General features: G+C 40.4%; 1 protein-coding gene across 1 annotated transcript in view; it reads left to right on the forward strand.

Moving 5' to 3' along the window:
* Window positions 1–1,163: 1,163 nt before the first annotated feature.
* Window positions 1,164–24,975, forward strand: part of LOC145449914 (uncharacterized) — a 90,760-nt gene continuing 66,948 nt past the window's right edge. Inside the window, exons 1-28 of the mRNA XM_080328352.1 lie at window positions 1,164–2,239; window positions 2,299–2,318; window positions 2,715–2,796; window positions 2,866–2,990; window positions 7,562–7,769; window positions 8,561–8,756; window positions 9,536–9,774; window positions 12,299–12,449; window positions 12,772–12,881; window positions 12,948–13,117; window positions 13,578–13,799; window positions 13,983–14,152; window positions 14,229–14,473; window positions 14,535–14,715; window positions 14,866–15,054; window positions 15,522–15,671; window positions 16,049–16,186; window positions 16,252–16,476; window positions 16,589–16,675; window positions 16,733–16,844; window positions 16,903–17,132; window positions 17,195–17,295; window positions 17,461–17,732; window positions 17,794–18,212; window positions 18,280–18,458; window positions 18,538–18,719; window positions 18,777–19,006; window positions 21,234–23,048. Of these exons, the coding sequence (XP_080184478.1) occupies window positions 2,184–2,239; window positions 2,299–2,318; window positions 2,715–2,796; window positions 2,866–2,990; window positions 7,562–7,769; window positions 8,561–8,756; window positions 9,536–9,774; window positions 12,299–12,449; window positions 12,772–12,881; window positions 12,948–13,117; window positions 13,578–13,799; window positions 13,983–14,152; window positions 14,229–14,473; window positions 14,535–14,715; window positions 14,866–15,054; window positions 15,522–15,671; window positions 16,049–16,186; window positions 16,252–16,476; window positions 16,589–16,675; window positions 16,733–16,844; window positions 16,903–17,132; window positions 17,195–17,295; window positions 17,461–17,732; window positions 17,794–18,212; window positions 18,280–18,458; window positions 18,538–18,719; window positions 18,777–19,006; window positions 21,234–23,048 (6,504 nt within the window). The 5' untranslated portion in view covers window positions 1,164–2,183. The remainder of the gene's footprint in view (window positions 2,240–2,298; window positions 2,319–2,714; window positions 2,797–2,865; window positions 2,991–7,561; window positions 7,770–8,560; window positions 8,757–9,535; window positions 9,775–12,298; window positions 12,450–12,771; window positions 12,882–12,947; window positions 13,118–13,577; window positions 13,800–13,982; window positions 14,153–14,228; window positions 14,474–14,534; window positions 14,716–14,865; window positions 15,055–15,521; window positions 15,672–16,048; window positions 16,187–16,251; window positions 16,477–16,588; window positions 16,676–16,732; window positions 16,845–16,902; window positions 17,133–17,194; window positions 17,296–17,460; window positions 17,733–17,793; window positions 18,213–18,279; window positions 18,459–18,537; window positions 18,720–18,776; window positions 19,007–21,233; window positions 23,049–24,975) is intronic.

Consider the following 24,975-nt stretch of genomic DNA (forward strand, 5'->3'; position numbering starts at 1 on the left):
CCTTTTCTGCCCTTAAGGTGTGAATACACACTCTTTTAGCTAAGAGTTTGTAACTGTGTATGGCCGCACTCGCGTAAATTTTCCAACGGTGTATGGCCGCACCCTGTTGGCCCGTTGCAATTTTACACTACATATTTAAATTTTTCCGTTACTGGAATATTCAGTTATTTGATACCGATTTCTCAACGAAAAGGATAAAGGAAAAAGGAAAAAATATTTTATTTGAGGTTCTAATTTCGATTTCATATTCTCTATTGTCCTTTGCTCGTCAAATCTCCTTTTGCGAGATTGTAAGGAACCCTACTATACATCAGCAAAACTAAATATGTCACTCACTAACATCAAACTTAAATGGTTGAAAACATCTTTCAGACCGTGGAAAATAAGGGAATAAGATTCGCAAATATATAAAACCTACAAGGTTAGCTGATTGAGTTGGCGACATATTTCTCATCACATTAGCCATCTTCACACGCCGGCTATCTAGTACAGCCTATCTAGGCTGCTCCTCGCTATCTGATCCGCGTAAGCGGTGTCTTACAAAAGCAGATACGGAATCATAACTTGGAATATCGACCTAATGTAAATGACTATATGCAGTCGAAAAAACCGTAGAGGCCACATACAACGACGGCTATGTAAGTAGCTATCACATACCACCAGGTAGTTATGGATAGAAAATAGTGCAATATTCGAAGTTATAATCTGTTATCGTCATACAACATTTTCAACATACCTCATCGTTATGTTAATTTCACCCGTGATTTCAATCCATCGATATACTAGAAGCAGTTTACAAACTCTATTACCTAATAAGTAAGTAGTTTGGAATGAGAAGCTATTCAAGTGATAGTATAGATATCCTAGAAACGTAACCTCTTGAGTAATAGTGGAAATAGACAAATTCACTTCGAAAAAGTAGAACAACTTTGTTACTAGACACGTATGTCTAGTAGTCTCCATGGTTTGAGCACGTCGATAGTGCAGACGAAAATAGACTGCCGTCCTCCTCAAAATACATGCTCGCGACGAACGCAGAAAGATTAATGGTGACCTAAATAGATGTGATTCAGAAACTATATATTGTTTTTGTAATGCTGATATCGATTTTGCTCGATCGTTATTAGCATTTGCGTATAAAAATGATCATTCGGCCATGCGGGTGCCAGAAAAACCGTTCGTCAGTTGTTTATTCCTGGCACGTCCACATGCTTGATTTTCTTTGACCTACATTTCACCTGTTGTGTGTTTTGGGGCTGGATGGAAAGCTGTACGTCCGCAAATGGGATCGTTAAGATGCTGTGGGCCAACGGACCGTGATGTGCTTTGAAGGCTTTATTTGGTCAAATTATTCCATGATCGGGAACGGTTTATCGCTACTTATACCGACCATATATTAACATATAACCTAAGCATTTATTGGCATTGGTGGTCACATAGATACTTGGTGAGATTTAACTTATACGTAATTATAGGACAGTCGCGGCTTGGGCGGAAATGTTGTGCGCGGTAACAACAGAATGAAATAGAATCGAATAGAATAGATTATGCGCAGACGCTGAATGAACTTGAACGGGAACGTAAAAGTACTCGAAAACTGAGGACACGATTACAAAAGACAGGTTGCGAAATATGTTTGCAACAAACAAAGTCATTGCGAATGGCAATTAAGTCGCTCTCTGCAACAAAATCAATCGTATTGTTTGTTCAGCGCAGACTCTCCACGAACTATTTACGGGCAAGTGCCCTCACGGAGAAGGACATATCGATTGGCTAAGCGAAAGTTGAAATGAAATATTAACCGTCATAGATCGTGAGTGACATTTTTGTCCTCTCACCCAACAGGACCTCAACATCAAGTGTCAGTTTAATTGCCTGCGCAGATGACTCGTATCCGGATAATGTCACGAATCGGTCAATACCAGTTGAAAGTTACTGCCAAAAACCGAGTGAAGTGTGTCTCATCTTTGGTCCATTTAAAATTTTCAACGACACTTTCACTTGTATCCGGGATACTTCACCTTCCTGCTGTCCCGGATTTTCGACTCTATATAAGGCACGGGATCTCTGCACAGCCAAATACGGCACGACAAGCGCGTGCAAAATAAAGTTTCTACTTGGCTGAACGAAAAGCCAACTACAAATCTTGAGGTTATTATTTTCGCGGAGATTCGTTTAGAGCGATGTCTACCACAGTCTTTCTGCTGTGTGTCTGGACAGCATTCGCTGCAAAGCTTGGGTGAGTGTTTTTCATATTAATTGCAACCGTTTCAAAATTAACTGAACGTCATTTTGCAGAGGTCAAGCCTGTAAACTCGGTAAGTGTGTCAGATTACAGCGCGCGGTATTACATGTTTTCTCACAGTGACATTAGGTTAGGCTACAGTCTTTTTTAAATAACTCGATGCAAAACCGATCGCTTTGATACCAATATTTTTACTGTTTATTCATCGACCGCTAGAATGTCTGCATTTTAATATTTGCCGCTTCGTCATATTTTCGAGCTGCATGCGGGAGTTTTGTCCATCTGCAATCTCGATTTGCGCCACAAAATCTGTAATTTATTGAAGCATTGATTTGTCCCATAGAAATAAGGAAAGAATTTCCAAATGTCATCCTGAATTCACCACGCACAGCAACAATCAAATAATCGAATATAATATATATATATAGTCCATGCAAATTTAAATCCGGAATGCATTATACCATTTCAGAGGAACTCGACTTAGGCCATTGCCCCAGCATCAGCGCACCAGACACCAGCACCATCGAGTGTAATTCTAATGGAGATTCGATGTGAGTTACTGTCATGATCAGCTGGCTGAATGAATTTCGAAGTAATTTTTGTCTTTATTATTCTATCAGAAAATGTCTAGCGACATGTGCAAACGGATACCGGTTTGAAGATTTGCAACCAGGACAAGAGTTCGATTTCAGCTGTAATATGACGAGTGGAGAGTGGACAAGTGATACTCTCCCACTTTGTGTCGGTAAGTGTTTGATACCTGGAACTTCTTTTGTTACCACGCTGATGTGATTAGAATCATTATCATATTTATTAACAACATTCATCAATTCAAAATGCCGCAAGAATTGCGGCAGAAGAAAAAGAATGGAAAGAGTCCAAACGACTTGGTGAAGTCCATCATTAAAACTGCAACCCTGCATTACAAATATGGTAATAAAATGGATGATCAATTGAACATGTTAACAAGAGGCATGTACACTTATTAATAGTTATTTAATAAAAATCGAATATTGAATATGCATGTTTCAGCACAACACATACGACACAACAAACAATCATACCATGAATCGTTAGATATCAGTATCATATGTACATTAGGGCTATTCAAAAATAACTTTTTTTCGGATTCCAGCTATTCACTTATTAAATTGTCAGGTTACCATAAAAACGCTGCACACCAAACTTGGTTCAATTCTAACAGGTATAGGACTCCGCAGATCTAATTAAAATTTTTAATTTATTACGGAAAATTAAAAAAAAAACAATTTTTTCTGCCAACCCCATGAAATTGTTGAACTGTCTTCAAGACGATATAAAACAAATTTGACTCAATTCCGACCAGTAGAAGCGGAGTTATGTGAGTTTTTCGTTGATAAATCTTGGATTATCCACCGATCAAGGATAATACGGGGATTATCATCGAAAAACTCACATAACTCCGCTTCTACTGGTCGAAATTGACTTAAATTTGTTTTGCATCGTCTTCGAAGACAGCTCAACAATTTCATGGGGCTGGCAGAAAAATTTGATTTTTTTTTTAGATTTCCCTAATAAATTCAAAATTTTAATTGGATCTCCGGAGTTATATACTTGTTAGAATTGAACCAAATTTGGTGTGCAGCGTTTTTTAGGGTAACCTGACAATTTAATCAGTGAATGGCTGGAATCCGGGAAAAAAGTTATTTTTGAACAGCCCTAATGTACATAGGTGGATAAAGTAGTCGTCCATGATATTCAATTACAAATAAAAGTAGCAGTTTCGAAGTAATTATAAAGCAAGTATTCTTGGCCTAGTTTTGAAAATTGGGAAGTCTAAGATCATAAACACTTGAGTGACTAGTGCAAGAAAGCAAAACCTAGTTGAGTACTCCGAAAAAGTAGAAGTACTGTGTTTCCGACCGGTCGCTACATCTGGATATAAATAATAATAAATACGTTAAAATGCGGACTGTAATTTGACTATAACCGGGCTGGACATACTTCTTAGATCGAGAGACGCATTCAACATCTGATTCCATTCACTGACCACAGTACGGTAATACTTAAAGGGGCACTGCGCTCGCTCTAAAAATGATGTGGTCTCAAATTGAAGGTAAAAACGAACAAAAAGTTTTGGCCGCAGCCATTTCCTTCAGAACGCCACCGTAATGGAGCTGCAATTTATTGAAATTTCTACAAGACCGGCTGCCGCGGCTGCTTAACCCGTTACATGGCACGATGTTTTCATCGTCCCACTTGCTCGACGCGATAAGGCAGTCACGCAGAGAACGAAACTTAGACACATTTCCTTCATAACATCGGCTGAAAACTATCTAAAATTCGTTCTCTGCGTGACTGTCTAATCGCGTCGAGCAAGTGCGACGGTGAAGATATCGTACCATGTAACGGGTTAAGCAGCCGCGGCAGCTGGTCTTGTAGAAATTTCAGTAAATTGCAGCTCCATTGCGGTGGCGTTCTGAAGGAAATGGCCGTGGCCAAAATTTTTGTTCGTTTTTAGGGATGAAAATCGGTTGTGCCGATTGTTACGGACTGGGTCAATGACATAGATCGCGATAAAAATGATACTCCTGTAGCCGGGGCCGGCAACATACGGCCCGCGACGCGATTTTGAGCGGGCCGCAGAGAGTTTGCGGTCGTAGATGATAACGTGGCCTACGGTCACAGTCTGCCGCAATCTCCTACTACTTGCTTATTACGTGAAATTATAGTGACCGTAGGTTGTTATTTAGCGTGCGTGTGTTAGTAACGTGCGAGAGTGGAGCTTACGCGTAAGTTCGTCAACACGAAAAGGCTTGCATTACCGGCATTTACGCATATATGCAACCCTAATGAATTGATATCTTGGCAAATTTGAAAAAAAATCCCCACCAGGGGGCGCACCAAATGGCCCGCGGTCACAGTGTGCAGCAATTCTCCACTACTTCCTCAGCATGTCAAATTACATTGACTGCAGGTTATTCATTCTTTTTTTCGGACACAAATAATAGTGATTTTTAGTTATTCTTTGATTCTTTGTTTTCTTTGTGTGCGACATGCAGCCACAGTTCAAAGAAAGAACCTGTTCACGACTTTGATCGACCACAGCTGTATTATTGTCTTCAACAGTTATTGAAATACATTACATTATTAAATGCATTGAATACCTTTTTGATTTCTACGCTTCAAACTTAAAGTTTGCATTAAATACGATTGATCCTCGTATAGGTAGGTAAATACGCGTTTAATGTATCGATTCAGAAATCCGGCCCGCCAACCGGAGAAGTTGCCCGCCCCAGTCCTATAGCCATGATTAGGGTTGCATTTAAAACAAAGGTTGTTTTAAAACACTTTGTTCAAAACATGTTTTCAATAGTGTTTTAAACAAAGGCCTTCAAAAAATGTTGTTTTTTAAGTTGAAAAATTGTGCCACAGTTCTGTAAATACTTTACGAAAAACATGTTGTATGAGCGTATACGAACAATTACCCCCCGATATAGCCTATGTATGTCGATATGGGATGGTTGGAACCCTCAAAATATTTGGTTCAACAGCAATGCGTCAAAGGAGCTATATTTATCCTAAATTTTCCATTGTCAATGTCAATCCACTACGACATACGTCACAATTGAATATTCGTGACGTCATGGATTGAAAAAAAAAAAAAAAAAAAAAAAAAAAAAACATGTTTTGAACAAGGGCCTTGTTTTAAACATGTTTGTTTTAAATAGATTTTTGTTTTAAATGCAACCCTAGCCATGATCGATCGTGGTCTATGCAACCGGATCTTCAGAACAGAATTGTAATTTGAATATGTGAGCAGCGACCTGTTCATGGGTTGACCGATGTTCTTTTGGTTCAACTTCGGGACACACAATGCTAACAGCCTCATATCCAGGCAAAATTTCAAAACGCCCTGGCCAATGGCTTTCTGTCACTTCAACTATAACTATAAAGATTAAATATATTAGAAAAATGATGATTGAATCCGCAGTTTTACTGTGTTTTTTACTGCGTATTTCATCAATATATTGATAACGTTTCTTGAGTTGTCGCCAGTGATCCACCTCCTGACTATAGTATATAATAGTGGTTCTGAATCTCCTGTCCGCAGACCGGTGCCGGTCCGTGGTAAGTTTCCTGTCGGTCCGCCAAATATACTAGAATTTCTTATTTAAATTCCGAACTGGAAACATTTGGACGCTTGTCCATTAATTAGACAAATAAAACTTCGAATTGGAAATTGATATAGAAATTTGTAACATTTTTTCTCTCTAGTGTCATAATAACAGGTCTCGTACTTTAAGCTTATGTCACAATGCTGTAAGCGTTGCACGAAATTGTTTAATAGTAGTCTGCAACTCGTTTCACAATTTATATGTGAAATCTACGGAGACTTATACAAAAAGTTCATCAAATTCCGACAGTGCAATTAGGCGATACTAGGCATTAGCAAACAGCAAAGTTGGATTTCTTTCAACAGAACCAAAAAACCACAATCAAGTTAGTGATATTGGCTGACTTCGCTGGCTTCTTGCCGAAACTATAATAGAAAGTTCAATATATAATATTATGAAAAAACAGCACGAAATGAAATTTCCAATATGACATTTGAATTGCATTGTCGCCAGATTTAGGGAAATTTTTGATATTTGAAGGTTCACCTATTCGCAACATTTTTATAAAGTTTTACCGGTCTGCGAGGTCAAAAAGGTGGAGAATCACGGGTATTTAATACAGAATATATGATTACTGGTTGTTAGTATGGATTGCATTTGCAATGCTGATTAATCGAAATTAGTAATCGGTTACATTGTAATCTTGAAAAAGGGGATTCATCTTTGTCGATTTCCAATTATAGTATCCAATTTTTGCGTACAGTTACAAGAAGTGGTCACTAATGAAGACGTGCTTCCATTTTTTCGAAGTACACAAGTAACTTTCTTCTACTAGCAGTACTTACTCAAGTAAGTCTAATTTTCGGCTACTTTTAAGTCCAGGATACTCGCCGTGCTTCACGCGAAATAGATATTAAGTGCAAGAAATGCTTCCACGAAAGTATCAATTCACACCTCATTGTAGCCCTAATTAGTTGTTTCATCACAGTAAATATGACCCAGAAAAGCGTTTGGAAATATCATATCGTACTGTTCCATAACAGGTTGGAACTAAGCCAAATTTGGTGTGCAACGTTTATTTCGCCAACCCAACAATTCCGTCGAATAACCAGTAAAATCTGAAGAATCCTAATACGCACGCTCTAATCGCCGCTATGCTGGTCTGAGTGCGTGTGTCCGAAGAAACTAACAGATAGGCTCACGGTTAAATTCATTTCAGATTCGACATGTAACGCCGCAGAGCCAGAACATGGTTTCACGTACTGCGACGACATTGATGATAAGACACGAGTTTGCAGCGTCGAGTGTGATGCAGACTACCGCCGCACCGGTCCCCACATGTTCATGTGTGACAAGCGAACCGGGGTGTGGAGTCCGCAACTCAAGGAATTGAACAAGTTTCCTTCTTGCATCAACGGAGCCGAACGGTAAATACCTTATGCACAGTTGTAACCAAGTCAGAAGACCCCGAGTCACAAGTCCATCTCACTTTTATAGTTTTGACTCGAGTCAAGTCGAGTCATTTTCAATTCACCACCAAGTCAGCTTGCAGAGGGTCAAATCCGAGTGATGGTATTATGACTCGAGTCCGAGTCCAAGTCTTTGTGTTGACTGCTCAGTTAAGAGTTAAAGTTAAATCCACTTTTTGTAACTCTGTTTGGTGATATCGACTGGTTCGCATATAATTTTCCTCACTTTTAATTGTTTTTGGTCGCATTTTCAAAGACCAGTACCAATAGACGAAATCCCAATAGCGTATTGTTATTTTACTATTTTTCGAAATTACAATGAAATGTCGGTCTTGACCGTGTGAGTCTCGAGTCATATGACTTGGTTCGAGTCATGCGCAATTACTTCAGTCCATACACAGATTGGCTCGAGTCGAGTTATTTCAGAATTTTGATAAAATCGTGACTCGAGTCGGAGTCGAGTCGAATCATGACTTTAGTCATTACAAACCTGACCTTAGGTATGATTTCAAGTCATCTATTAGGATATACACTTGCCAAATATAACTGACCAACACACGCTTTTGCGCTTGCATGTGTGACGATTCTATCCTGATTCACCGGCGAAAGATAAATTTCACATTGGGTGAATTGGATCAGTAGTTTCCACGACACGCCGGTGCCGATGATTACAGTTCTACCATTTACTGCCCTGCAGATACTTGAACCATAGTTATTGTATCGTGGTATTTATTAATATTTACTTACAGATGCGCGAACATGCGATTTCCCGCCGGTGGCGTCATGGCCTGCAATGTGACAGATGGAGAGCAAAGATGCTATCCAAACTGTCCAGCTGGATTCCGATTCTCATCGCCGATTCCGGAGGAAGGCTACTACACATGCATTGGAGGGAAATGGTTTCCGAGCGGCAACTCACCAGACTGCGAAGAAAGTGCAGAAGAGGTAAGCTTGGCTATGTATGTGTGAATAGGGGTGCAATATGTCCTCTGTTAGGCAGATTTGTCCACTCTTTTCAAGAGAAGTAAAATGTCCTCCGAGGACACCCAAATGTTCTCTTTTTTTCGCTTTGAGTTTTAAGCGATTAGACAGCAAAGACTACAAAGGTCAACCCGACACAAACTACACATGAAAACAGGGTGTTTCTGGAACTGCAACGAAGGTTGACCAAAACAAAGAAAGAGAAGAATCTGCGAATATGATGGATGGATATCTAGCAATGAAAGAAATAGGGTCATGTAACGTCAAAAACATACTGGCGTCAGCATGTTAACAATGCGACAATGCTATGGGAAAGCCTTGTAAATGCGCATGGAATAGATTCGTGTGCTCATAACTGCTGGGCCATACCACCTACCATTATTTACAAAAATATAGGCTATGTTACTCATCAAATAGTATATTCAAAACACACAGATTTCATGTTATTGTTATTTCATCCGATTAACAGAGACGTGCATCAGATATGGTAATTAGTTGCGTCGTTCACCATCAAATAACTCTGTTCAAGCAACACGGGTTTAACTCGATTAAACATAGAAAAGATATGCGATTTCGATACCAACTGATCTTCATGATTGGTAGTAATGGTAATATATATAACTAGATACGATAAATATAAGAAATTAGATGCACATCTCAGAAATCGAGAAGGACAGAGAAAAGACAGCAATATGATATAATGTATCCTTGATCAGTACCGTACCGTATCTTTCATTTTTTAGATGAATAACGTTGGAGAAGGACACTACACTGGTATCTACACCAACATGAAATCTCCCGCAGACTTCACAGGCATGTGTTTCACATGGGGCCAGCATCACTACAAAACATTCGACGGGACAATCTTCCGATTCAATGGAAACTGTCAGTACCTTCTGGCTAGAGACTTTCCCGGTGATCGATTCCAAGTGCACGTTAAAAACGACCCTGATTGCGACGGATCCAAAGTGTCATGCACCAGGTTAGTAGCTTTCTGATATCGGGTGAAACGTAACGTACCAAGTTACTGTGCGTGTAAACCGGAGGTGGTCATAGTACTCAGGTATGCTACTAACCGGGAAGTATAAGTTATGCCGAAATATTCTACTCATACCTTTAGTATAGTAAATCAAAGAGGACTACATTCAAATTTCACGATGCATCTTTGCGACGATGCAAAATGACTGATAACACTACCAGTACTGCAATTCTATAAAATATAATCTCTGAAGGTAGGGGTTACCAACCTTTTTACGGTCGTGACCCGAATTCCGATCTGAAAATATTCCGTGAGCCACCTGTAAATTCGGGATGCTGATTGCGAAAAAAGGTCAGCGCCTTCGCTCAGACTGAATGAATAGCAGTCGTCATACTACATCTATCAAGACTATAACAACGTAAATAGGTCTTTTGGAATGATTTTAATGTATACCCAATCCAATACTACTACCGTAATTGAAATTCTGCATGGGACGAAAGTCTATTACAGTGGTTCTCAACCGGGGGTCCGCAGACCCCTGGGGGTCCGTGAAGCATTTTCAGGGGGTCTGCGAAGCCTCTCAATTTGGAAAATGATTGATAACCGATTTTTATTTTATCTTTAATTAGGAAAAACATGGGCCTGTTTCGCTTCATAATAGCTAAAACTTTAGGACTCACATCATTGAAATGGTCATCTGAGATGAAATATCCGACTGTCGTGCAAAGTCATTTTAGTTGTTAAATTGCCAATAGCCTGTTGATGAAAACATATTGCTGTTTACAGATGTTTTGTTAGGGTTTGTGGAAAAATGAAATGTTGGAGATAACAAGGTCAAACAGCAAATTAGTAAATAATTGTTTGAAATAGAAATTCCTCAGTTTTTTTTTCGAATCTGTCCCAATGAAGGAATTGAAGGAGAAACCTCGCCACAAAATCCATTTTCTCATGTGATATAACAACTAAATATCTCCAATATGAGATGCTAGATAGAAATGACTATCAGCTGGACGTGATATATTCATTAAAAACTCATACCAAAAGCTGTAAACGATAAACGTTTATTACAGAAGAGACATCTTAACAGCACGAGTAGTCGTTATGTCAGGCAACTAAATAAACGGCGCAATCAGAGAACCAATCATTAGCGTGCCAATTAACAGGTGCCGGGATTCGGCTCCAGTATGTCACAAATAATACTGGCGCATGGAATTTGCGAGTGATATTGACCGCCGGCATGACAGTAACTTAGGGCGGAGATAATAAAGTTGGATTAGCAATGAAGTCGATAATCGCGTTCGTCAGGATTTATCAACCCAGGATTAAAGAAACCGGTTGATCTCGGCGCATAAAGTTAGTGTTAATCTGACGAGTTAACAAACTGGCACAAACTATAACTAGCTATCAATAAAAACTGCGTACACTGCGTATCATTCCTACGTGCAAATATTTCCGATAATGGCCGTGCCGATTGTCTGTCTCCTAGGTAATGGCTTTACGAAACAATTACCGAATTATGTAGGCTACCCGTCATTGCAAAGCGATATCAATATTCTATAATCCGTTTCTTACCTGTACCGTACGAATTGGCCACGATTTCTATTTCGCGATGATGATAATTCTAGATATTGCAGTGGCAGTATTATAATAAATCGCTGCTGCCAGTATTAGATATTGTAATATCTATCATTGCAACTGATTCAAAAGGACAAATTGCGATGGAAATCGATGTAATTCTCGGAGGTCATATATAGTTTGCATGGCCCAGTTTTCATGGCCATTTCACTCATGAATGTGATGCGCATCCATCCGGATAATACTTTCTAGTTGAAAAAATCTAACGATGGAGTAGGTAGTTGTTAGAAAATAAGCAGTTCATATTCATGGAATTCATATTATTCTTTTGCGAAATAATTTTATAACAGATAGGCGGTGATTATACATCAGTGGTCGTCAAAGTAGTAATTGACGATGGCTGACGAAACCTACTGATTATTCTGAAAAGTGAGAATATACTACATTAGTAACATCATTCAACACTTCAAATAATATGATATCTTATAAAGAAGGATGCACGAAAGGCAAGTATTGTCACGTTCAATGATTATCAAAAATAAATGTCTCTATGTCCTAATACTCTATGACCAGATCCATCTTCTGTTATCATCAATGACTTTTTATGGGGAAATGCAACCCAAGCATATATATTACGAGCAAAATCTGGATGTCTGTCATGTCAAATTTTGCCTTTGTAATTTTAGTAACCTAAAAGAGTGAACAAATTATAAAAAAAAAAATTGTTTGGGCCCATACTGTCTGAGCGACCAACTATTCTACAGATACATTGTGCAGTGCATTGCGTTTTGCTAGCCATTAAGATTATGCTGATTCAAATTCACAATAAGTATTCTGTTTAATCACACATGTTTAGTAAATTATGCGTGACTATCCATGCCACATGCCATATGGATGATTTCGTTCATTCTTCTTGCCCGAAGAAAAATATAACCACATATTAATATTATAGAGAAGTGATCATCATTTATGGGGGTGAAGAGTTGACGCTGAAAAAAGATGATGGAGAGCCTGCAGCCTTTATTGGTGACAACAAACTCATACTTCCTGAAAACATTTATGGACTTTCCGTGACCAGAACTGCAGAATACATCATAGTCAAGGTAATATAGTCTATATGTAGCTATTCACCGAAGTTGCTGAAATGGAAGTATAAAGAAATGAGGAAAATACTCTCACGACTTCTACGACAGCAAAAGATAGACGATATGATCTTTGAAAACGAAATCTGCTGAATATAAAGTAAAAGTAATTTGACAACCGCAAGAGCACGGGTAGTTCTAATCTATTTGAATAACCTCTTCAAGTAGAAGTGCCTAATTACTGACTGTCACCATCTGTTATTGGTAGTCTGATTTACATTCTTGAATTTTACACCATGCAGATATTGATTTCAAGAAATCAATAATTTGACACATATTTCAGGACTATAACAGTGATTTGATGGTAAAATGGGATGGCGCTGAGCAAATTTGGGTCAAAGTCAATGATGAGATGTACGATAAAGTCGTAGGTCTTTGTGGAACCTTCAACGGGTAATATTGACAGAATTACATTTTTGTTAACTCCTATTATATAGTATGATATGTATTCAAAAATAGACAACGTGATGACGACTTTTCGGTACTCAATGGTGATGAAGTTGAGGTTGTTGATAATCTCAACACTTTTACCCAAGCTTGGATAACATCTGCTGTATGTGTGTCTAAAGGGATACAACCATATTGCCAATGGGGACCGTCTGCTACGTTCACAGAAAAGTTGTTGACTGGTATGATCATAATTTGCATCTAGTACTGTTTAAATTTATGAATAAGCCAGGTTATTGGTGGCTCGTCGACTTCACGATGGGTAGGGCATAGGCACTGCTTCCTCCCTAGGCGCTCAGCACATCCGGATGAGGAAAATGGCAGAGCTGACTGCTTTACTCAATAACCTATCAGCTCCTTCCCCTCTCCATCTTCAGAGCATCTTGATGATGCATATGAAAAATTACTGTCTCATTCCATTCTTTTGACACTGAAATCCTGAAAACTTAGTTTTAGTTACACTACCATTCCATATGATTTATGTGTACACTAGATAGATTTCGTAAGTTAGCTGTTATAACAGTTTCCAATATTTTTTACTGATGCAATCATGAAATGATGTAAACACATTAAATATATGATTGAATGAAATCGAGAACACTGATAGGATGTGATTGTTCACTTTCAACATCGAATATTTAGGCCGGGCAATTGAAAGGTGCAGTTACATCATGGAAACTGAATGCAAAGCGTTCGTGGACCCGAATCCATACTTTGAAGCTTGCAAAGAGGATTCCTGCTTCTATGGAGGAGATAGATCGGCTGTTTGCAACTCAATGGCAGCATACTTCAGAGAATGCACCAAACGAGGCATCCACATTAACTGGAGAGAACCGGGGCGATGTGAAGTCAGTTGCCCATTCGGTAAGAGACTTTCCTTTATTCATTTACTATTTTATGTACTGCACATCAGCATGCAATACTAAGAAAATTGGTTCACAACTGATTTAACGTTTAATAAGTTCACACATTGTCCCTTCTATTTGCATACTACCTATAGCCTACATTCCAAAGTCGTAATACTGAAATAGATGAATTATTATTCAGGTATGGTGTTCGACAACTGTGGAACTTCATGTCCAAAAACGTGTTCCGGTTTGGAATACAATTGTGAAGATCATCATTGTATCGATGGTTGTCACTGCCCAGCTGACACTTACTTGCAAGATGGACAATGCTTAGAAAAAAGTGACTGTCCTTGCATGTTTGGTAACAAAGTATGTACTCACAACAAAAATGATCAAATTCATTTATTCACAATAATTTATTGTTTGTTGTTGTCATAATACAAAGGCGTACGCACCGAAAAGCAAAATACGCCGTGACTGCAATCAATGTGTTTGCTCACGTGGCAAATGGATTTGCACAAGGAACGTGTGCGACGGAGTTTGTCGGACATATGGTGACAGACACTATCAAACATTTGACGGAGCGAGTTATAATATGAGAGTGGACTCCGATTGCTCATACATCCTTGCCCGTTCTTCAGAAATGGAAAATATTCCATTTGAAATTTCTGTGGAAAACAAAAAATGCACGTAAGAATAATTTCAATATAATGTATCGGGCACTTTAAAAAATAGATTATACACTCTTCAGAAATAACGTCAACGGTCACAAAAAATGGCAAGTATGCACGAGAAACCTCATTGTGAAGGTTGACGGTCACACAATGGAACTCAAATCTGGCGGCATGGTCAAATTCGGCGATAAAGAAGTATCTCTTCCATTCGTTAAAGATAACATTGCTGTTGAAGATGTTACAAGCAAATACCAGAAGGTAATTTGTTCATTTGATTGAATAATTGCAATTAACTCGGGGAAATAGTTTTCTTGATACTGCTGTCATTAGCCTATAGACGTGCTTTGCATATCTGGTTTCGCCCCACGCACTTTGTGTTAAATCTTCTCTTTTTGTGAACAATTTCAGGTTACAATCTGGAATGGAATGACTATTTTGTGGGACAAGAAACTCCAGATATTTATCAGAGCTCGAAGCAACATGGCGGGAAAGATGGCTGGTTTGTGCGGTAACTTCAACTCGAACCAAGATGATGACTTCTGGGCTCCAGACGGCGTAACACACGAAGATGTTTACGAGTTTGCCAGCCTTTGGCAGGTCAGTGCATCAGTGAACGCCCAGCATGTTACAAGGAAATAGAATTTTACACGCACGTCGCACATACATGGAATTTCTTCAGATATTTAGTTTTACTTCTGTTGTTTTTTATATCATCAATTGAAAACACCAAATAGAAATTAGCATTATATCAGAGGTCACTCAAGTCCTATATCTATAAATGATAGTATTCTTCATTTCACTTCAGACAAAATTAGCCCAAAATTTGTATAGAACATCTAATAATATGACTTACGCATACCCTGCTCTTTTCCGCACCACGCTCAAATGGCTGATATGGATTTGTATTTTCACAGTAGAAACTAATGACTCTGTAATGGAAATTGAGAGATACCTTTGTCAGAACTCAGGAATCTTGAGTTTAATGAAGACTATTCAGAATATTCTCAAGTTCTACGGTCTGTTCATATTTATTTTTGTAATAATCGGTGATCATTCAATTTCAGAGACGAGTCTGTGTTGATGCTCCGAAAATTGATCCTCTCTTGGAACATCCTTGCGATACATTTGCTGTCAACAAGAGAAGGGCGAAAGAAGAGTGTGGAAGGCTGAGGGATTATGAATTCCTTGCTTGTCATGATGTCGTGGATTATCAGGTATCAAGTATCTCAGTGCTCTTAAAGTCATAAAACTCAGATGATTGTACAAAAGCATGTGAGGATATAAGTATCCCTGATTGTAGTTGAATAAAATTAGCCAACGTACAGCCACAAAAAGATTACCTCTTGGCTCTTACACATGAAATACCATTGTTTTAATTATTTTATCTACATGATCATTGAACATGAACAAGAACATTTTAGAAAGTGACGCCTAAACTGTTTTAGTTTCAATTTTAGTGACAGAAAAGCGCTATAAAAATTTATGTTGGATTGCTAGCTAGTTTGATCGACATGAATTACATCTTTCGAAAATTATTGAATTGTTATATACAAATGAATAATGCAAAATGCCTGACCCAATTTGATTTCAGCCATACTATGAATCGTGTCTCTACGATTATTGCAACATGCCAATGAATACCATCTCTTGCGACGTGTTCTCTACATATTCCCTTGAATGTGCGAAACACGGAGTAGTACTTGACTGGAGATCAACCAGCACTTGCGAAGTAAGATTCAAATTGTAATTAGGCTGTAACAAGATTTGGCAATGACAAACATTTTTGCCACACAGGAAGAAGTATGCCCCGCAAATGAAGTATGGGCTGAATGTGCAAGGTCATGTTTTGCTTCTTGTGGAGCAATCGCCAACGAAATTCCGTGCAATGAAGAATGTGTGCCCGGGTGCACATGTGAAGAAGGTTACGTCCGTGGCTATGACGAAACTTGTGTTCCTGTTTCTGACTGCCCTTGCTATTTTGATGATGTGAAGTACTTGCCTGGAGAATCAAGGATGCTGGTAAGTAGGCCTTTTATTGGCCAGCACAATTTCTTTTGTTTCAAGATCTCGTAATTATGCATCAACGATGTATTAAGCTATTAACATATCACCGATTTCCGATTTTCTACAGGATTGCAATGTCTGCGAATGTTTCCGGGGTGCCTGGGAGTGCACTGATAATTACTGTCCAGTAAATGATACGTGTGGCGACAATGAGGTAACTGAAAGTTGTCAGAATAATCAAAGATAGTATAATAACTGACTACATCTTCAGGAATTTGTGCTATGTAAATGGGACAAACAAACTACATGCTTTGCCATGCATTTGCCGTACGAAGAGCCAGTCAAACCAGAACATTGCATGTCTGGATGTCAATGTGTTGAAGGTTAAATATAATTCAATCAAGCCTTCATTTCAATATTGCTGAAATAATTGGTTTGTAGGATACGTCTTGGATGAGGTCAGTGGTACTTGCGTGGAGCCAGAAAACTGTCCATGTGTGTACGGTGGAAAGAGCTATCGCGAGGGAGAAACGATGAGAAAAGACTGTAACACGTGTAACTGCAAAGGGGGGATGTGGGAATGTACGGAAGAACAGTGTTCATCCCAATGCCGAATGTATGGTCCAAGTCATGTCACTACGTATGACGGACTCAACTACATGATCTCTCAAGTGAGAAATATCCAATGGGTGATTACGACATATTGCCCTTAATGTTTTTATTTTTTTGCCAGGATTGTGTATACACCTTGACAGAGAGCACTGAAGACAACCCCAAACCTTTCGATATCACTGTTGAGAATATTCCTTGTGGTACTATGGGTATCGCTTGTGGGTAAGTGATTACCTGACTATATTAGTTGCAATGAGAGAAGTGTGAGTGATTTTACACTGTTATCAGCAGATTGATTTTAGCAAATGAACCTTTTTTTAAGATGTAATTTCTGAATTGACATGGCATATACTTCTGTACTGATATTTATATATAATTTCTTTTCAGTAAATGCATTACTATGAGAATTAACCCGGGAACACCCGAAGAAGACAGTTTAATTTTGGCAAAAGGCAAACCAGTTACAGTGACAAAAGGCTCAGCCTTTTCAACAAGATATGCTGGTTTATATATTTTCATCGATACCAATATCGGAATTACGATACAATGGGACAAAGGTACTCACGTCATTGTCAAGTTGCAACCGGAACACAGCGGTAAAGTCCGTGGTTTATGTGGGGACTTTGACAATAATTCTGGAAATGATTTGGCGCACAAAGGTACAAAAATTAATTTGTTCACTGTAATAATGATAATATCATACATAATGGCTGATTTCAGATAATGCTCCAACAAGTGATAAGACTGAGATAATTGCATCATGGCAGACGGAGACATGTGATGCGGGACAAGATTTATCCAATACCGATATGTGCGCTTCCAATCCTCACAGGAGAGCATGGGCAGAAGCGAGATGTGCTGTTATCAAAAACACATTCAAAGATTGCCACTCCCATGTGCTCCCAGAACCATACTATCAAAGATGTGTTTTTGATGCATGCGGATGTGATAGTGGCGGGGATTGTGATTGCTTTTGCACAGCCGTTGCTGCTTATGCTAATGAGTGCAACAGGAAAGGCGTGCATGTCTACTGGAGAACGCAGGACATGTGTCCCATGCAGTGTGAAGGTTATAGGAAGTATGATCCTTGTGAGTCGGCTTGCCCAATTACATGCGAGAACTATCACATTGCCTCAAAGGTAAGCTATTTAACTCGTGTTGAAGTGTTTGGTGAAAAAAAGGCTATTTGGATTATTAATTTATCAGGTAAAAGCGGAATGCCAGGATTCCTGTGTTGAAGGTTGTGCCTGTAAAGGGGATCTTATATATGACCGAGAAGAGAAATGCTGTGTTGATAGCTTGAATTGTATATGCACAGTCATTGCCGGTGTTGCCTATGGAGAAGGCGACAAAATATGGAGCATGTCAGATGAATGCAAGAGCTGGTAAGTTAATAATATTTCCATATCATTATCAAATTTACAAACAACACAAAGAAAATTGATGTTCCCACTATTCATTTAGTTATTGCATGGGACATGAAGTGCACTGCCTCGGATTACCGTGTCCTGTACGAATGGAACCACCAGAAATGCCTTGTACGATAAAATATTGGAAAGCACCAGCAATAGAGTCGAAGAAATATAATCCGTTCCGACTTAAGCCTTCTGAGGAACAATGCTCTTTAGAGATAGACATCGCAATTGGTGAGATATTGAAGCTGAAATCACATTTTCCTTTTTGACACTGGCATAAAATTTCAGAAAGTTGTCCCGTGGAAATGCGAGATATGTGTGGCTATCGCTGTGACCAACTTTGTCACAGCTGGAGTGCAGCAACTTATCAGTGTATCCACGGAAAAGCAGATGAATGCTGTTTAACTTGCGGTGAAACTATCAAATCATGTCCTAATGGCCAACGCCTGAGGAACGAAACAACATGTGTTCCTATCGATGACTGCACATGTATTCTTCCAAATGGAAACGTCTTAGCAGTAAGTGCCCTACGACCACATCACTTGCTTTATACATAGGTTTTATGAGTATGAATTAGGTAATATATGAAAGTGGAGAAGGGTATACACTAAGTCCGGAACTCATTTGGAATCATAAAAAAATGTGTACATGTATTTGTCATTTATAGGCTATGCTATGTATGTGTATAATATCATCTCCAAATCAAGACAAAAATGAGGTTGGAGCTCATACCTTTAGTATCTATAGGGTAAACACCATGAGTAAAGAAACTGCAAACCCGGGCAGTACGTTCGTTGCTTGCTTTTTAAATGTGGTGCTCATCGGAATTTCGTGTGTGTACATTGAACATATTATACTGCAGGACTATTTCAACCTTTCTTGCTCTGCAAATCATTTTAGAAAATAAATTAATGCACAACCCACAGCAACTAATGACTTGTGGAGTATAAATTTGGGCAGCACCACTATAACATTGCTTTGAGACAGAATTCTCCAACGGCCCAAGAAGAAAATTTGTGTTTTCAAGTTTTTGACAATATTTTGATTGTCACATATATTTTTTAGATTTGGAAACTTTAAATTTACTCTACAATTTTTCCGAAAACATGAAACTACTCATCACACTTCAGTATCACATCACTTTCAAACGCTACAATGCGGAGGAACATCTGTTATTACATCACATTGTCTATTCACGGTGATAAAACATGACCCGTACAACACATTGAATACCTCTAATATTGATGCTGTTGCCCGTGGCGTAATCAAAAACTAGGAAATTGGATCACAAGCACATTTGCGTTTGAGACCCCTGGTTTAAGATAACCAGATGTGATACCATGTCATCAAACACCATCTAATAATACAGGGACTGGCATACATTTTGATTATAATAAATGATATATAAACTTCCCCATGATATGACTGTGATGATATGTATTCAGTAATTTGATTCTAATATTCATATTTGAAATCTGTTATCGGGAAAAATCACTTTTGCGAAAAAGGATAAAGATAGGTGAATAGACAGTCACAATAATGAATTTCCTAATATAATTGTACGCCCTTTTTTGGTAAATGTTTTCCAATCTCATATAGAGTAATAACATCTACAAGCAGAATTCGGATTCAACAACCGAAAATTATAGGACCAACCGTAATATTATGTAATTCATGTGGCAACAACAAACATGAAGGACCTAGGACTTGGTGAGAAGAGAACTCGCTAAGTGATCAAAAATATCAATAACTATATCAGTTATCTACGAATGAAATTAAAAAAGTATTGAAAGTGATAGAATGAAATAATAATTCCCACATGCATGCAATGAGAAGTAGGAAGGGTGATTGAATGGTAGGAGGGTAGTGTGCAGTGAGAGGGATAAAAGATGAGGAGTAAAGTGATGACTGTGAGGGCGATTACTTATGACCTAAAACGGTAGATTTTGCTCTAAAAAGAAATGTTTGAGATATTTCCACAACATTTTGCCATCAAGTATTTAAATTAAGCTTTGTTGCATATAATGTTAGAATTGTAGTCCTTTAATGCAATTCTTGTTGGAACTGTCTGTCCTTATGAAGTAGCTTGACAAGAATGCAGCATAAATCTTCAACAGCAGCAATTGTTTGCTGGCAGCTTTAAAGTTCAGTGTATACTGCGTGATTACTAGTAAAACACCTGTTGCTTCATACCAACAATGTTGTCAACATATCACCATTTAGACCGCAACCCAAAGCTGAGTTTTGTTAACATCTCGTAATCCGCGCATTCAAAGAGAACCAGTGTGCTTTAAGAAACAATGTCCACCACGCAGTCAAATTTGAGATTCACAGTTGAGATATCGGCATAAACTTCTAATAATCTAAAAACGGCCTAATGCAAAAACTTCTGATGTACTAAAAATATCACTCTTATTTAAGTGGTTTGATCATTACGCCATGTCACCTATTTCATTCATTCGATCGTTAATTATTCACAATGTGTAGAGTGTAGACAATAGGCCCCCTGACAGTAGGCCTATAAAGTAGGCTACAAGGTGTAAAACGTCAAAGCATGAGTTTACCGACAGTGCAACCTCTATGACAACAACAAAATACAGTTCGTGAAAAAACTTTGACTTTTCTACAATTTTAACAAAATTTTGATATGTTAAAAAGAATCATTCTAGTGATAACAATCGTAGATGTTTATTGTCAATCTCCAGTAAATACGATATAACAGGTTCAATAAAACTACCATTACAGCCAGGTGACAGCTGGGATTGTCGAACGACATGTACGAAATACACATGCTGGCATAACACTCTGAAGACGTCAATTATCCATTCGTGCAAACAAGAGCTGGAACTCTTACCAATGAAAGTTGACAATGAAATCGAAATTGTGGATACAACATCATATGAATGCTACACTGCGCAAGCCATCAATTATGAAGAAAAAGAAATAATCACCAAAGAGGCACGTGAAGAAGAGGAAAAAAAGAAAAAAGAGGAGTTGCATATTGCTCATTCAATTACTGTAAAATCAAAAGATGAATCTCCGCAGAAACATTCAATCGATTGTGTCGGTGTACCTGCTATAGTATCAGACAATACGATCGATATCACATCTTGTGTGTCCGAAGATTACATTCCAGAATTAGATTTATATTCTCCGCATCAACCATGTAGGAGGGGAAGATTTACATTTGGTTTCCCATGTGGAAATTTCAACAATAACTACGCGTCATGCTACGGGGCTGACTATGCATCTACACCAGTATCGTTTGATCACTCAAACGATGTAAGGGTAGATGTCGCACCATGCAGCTTTGTCACTCCAAGCTTCTCATGCTTCGACGATTCAGTCATCAAAGATCACGACATCTTGTCTGTCTGCGGAAGCGTCAATGTATGTACCAAATCCGACGATGGAACAACCACCGTTTGTGAACCGAACCAAGTAATCTGCAACTATGACGGCACTCCATGCTATGGCGGTCAAGTATTCAGGGACATCTGTCACCCATCGGTCGTTGTTTCCACGCCATGCGCGGGACAATACTACCGAGGCGTACCTTGCCACGGCGCAAGAGGATCGACCATCGTCAATAACTACCATACTTGCGGAGATAGCGACGACGATTCCGACGTGACCTCTGTCGAGGTACCGTTCAGTGCTGAAGTTTGCGACTACGATGCGCCAAGCACTCCATACTGTCACGGACTCATCGGACAAGCTGTATGTGCCGGCACACCATCTGTATGCGCTTCCTCTGGAGCTCAAGTGTGCATGCGACCAGACTTCCGACGATACAGGCCTTGCGGAGGCGCCAACAACTTCTTCGGCTTCCCATGCGGACTTTTCAACAACGACTACGCACCTTGCTACGGCGGTGATTACGTGTCTACACCGGTATCGTTTGATCACTCTTCTGATGTCAAGGTAGATGGCACACCATGCAGCTACGTCATTCCAAGCGTTCCATGTTTCGACGGACCAGTCATCGGAGATCACGACACCTTGTCTGTCTGCGGAAGCGTTAACGTACGTACCGAGTCTGAGGACGGAACAACCAGCGTTTGCGAACCTTCCACCGTTATCTGTGACTACGACGGAACTCCATGCTATGGCGGTCAAGTATTCAGGGACATCTGTCACCCATCGGTCGTTGTTTCCACGCCATGCGCGGGACAATACTACCAAGGCGTACCTTGCCACGGCGCAAGAGGATCGACCATCGTCAATAACTACCATACTTGCGGAGATAGCGACGACGATTCCGACGTGACCTCTGTCGAGGTACCGTTCAGTGCTGAAGTTTGCGACTACGATGCGCCAAGCACTCCATACTGTCACGGACTCATCGGACAAGCTGTATGTGCCGGCACACCATCTGTATGCGCTTCCTCTGGAGCTCAAGTGTGCATGCAACCAGACTTCCGACGATACAGGCCTTGCGGAGGCGCCAACAACTTCTTCGGCTTCCCATGCGGACTTTTCAACAACGACTACGCACCTTGCTACGGCGGTGATTACGTGTCTACACCGGTATCGTTTGATCACTCTTCTGATGTCAAGGTAGATGGCACACCATGCAGCTACGTCATTCCAAGCGTTCCATGTTTCGACGGACCAGTCATCGGAGATCACGACACCTTGTCTGTCTGCGGAAGCGTCAACGTACGTACCGAGTCTGAGGACGGAACAACCAGCGTTTGCGAACCTTCCACCGTTATCTGTGACTACGACGGCACTCCATGCTATGGCGGTCAAGTATTCAGGGACATCTGTCACCCATCGGTCGTTGTTTCCACGCCATGCGCGGGACAATACTACCAAGGCGTACCTTGCCACGGCGCAAGAGGATCGACCATCGTCAATAACTACCATACTTGCGGAGATAGCGACGACGATTCCGACGTGACCTCTGTCGAGGTACCGTTCAGTGCTGAAGTTTGCGACTACGATGCGCCAAGCACTCCATACTGTCACGGACTCATCGGACAAGCTGTATGTGCCGGCACACCATCCGTATGCGCTTCCTCTGGAGCTCAAGTGTGCATGCAACCAGACTTCCGACGATACAGGCCTTGCGGAGGCGCCAACAACTTCTTCGGCTTCCCATGCGGACTTTTCAACAACGACTACGCACCTTGCTACGGCGGTGATTACGTGTCTACACCGGTATCGTTTGATCACTCTTCTGATGTCAAGGTAGATGGCACACCATGCAGCTACGTCATTCCAAGCGTTCCATGTTTCGACGGACCAGTCATCGGAGATCACGACACCTTGTCTGTCTGCGGAAGCGTCAACGTACGTACCGAGTCTGAGGACGGAACAACCAGCGTTTGCGAACCTTCCACCGTTATCTGTGACTACGACGGCACTCCATGCTATGGCGGTCAAGTATTCAGGGACATCTGTCACCCATCGGTCGTTGTTTCCACGCCATGCGCGGGACAATACTACCAAGGCGTACCTTGCCACGGCGCAAGAGGATCGACCATCGTCAATAACTACCATACTTGCGGAGATAGCGACGACGATTCCGACGTGACCTCTGTCGAGGTACCGTTCAGTGCTGAAGTTTGCGACTACGATGCGCCAAGCACTCCATACTGTCACGGACTCATCGGACAAGCTGTATGTGCCGGCACACCATCTGTATGCGCTTCCTCTGGAGCTCAAGTGTGCATGCGACCAGACTTCCGACGATACAGGCCTTGCGGAGGCGCCAACAACTTCTTCGGCTTCCCATGCGGACTTTTCAACAACGACTACGCACCTTGCTACGGCGGTGATTACGTGTCTACACCGGTATCGTTTGATCACTCTTCTGATGTCAAGGTAGATGGCACACCATGCAGCTACGTCATTCCAAGCGTTCCATGTTTCGACGGACCAGTCATCGGAGATCACGACACCTTGTCTGTCTGCGGAAGCGTCAACGTACGTACCGAGTCTGAGGACGGAACAACCAGCGTTTGCGAACCTTCCACCGTTATCTGTGACTACGACGGAACTCCATGCTATGGCGGTCAAGTATTCAGGGACATCTGTCACCCATCGGTCGTTGTTTCCACGCCATGCGCGGGACAATACTACCAAGGCGTACCTTGCCACGGCGCAAGAGGATCGACCATCGTCAATAACTACCATACTTGCGGAGATAGCGACGACGATTCCGACGTGACCTCTGTCGAGGTACCGTTCAGTGCTGAAGTTTGCGACTACGATGCGCCAAGCACTCCATACTGTCACGGACTCATCGGACAAGCTGTATGTGCCGGCACACCATCTGTATGCGCTTCCTCTGGAGGTCAAGTGTGCATGCAACCAGACTTCCGACGATACAGGCCTTGCGGAGGCGCCAACAACTTCTTCGGCTTCCCATGCGGACTTTTCAACAACGACTACGCACCTTGCTACGGCGGTGATTACGTGTCTACACCGGTATCGTTTGATCACTCTTCTGATGTCAAGGTAGATGGCACACCATGCA

The sequence above is a fragment of the Botryllus schlosseri genome, chromosome 11, assembly GCF_051294905.1.
Source record: "Botryllus schlosseri isolate E-star chromosome 11, Bs_hap1, whole genome shotgun sequence".
Taxonomy (NCBI): domain Eukaryota; kingdom Metazoa; phylum Chordata; class Ascidiacea; order Stolidobranchia; family Styelidae; genus Botryllus; species Botryllus schlosseri.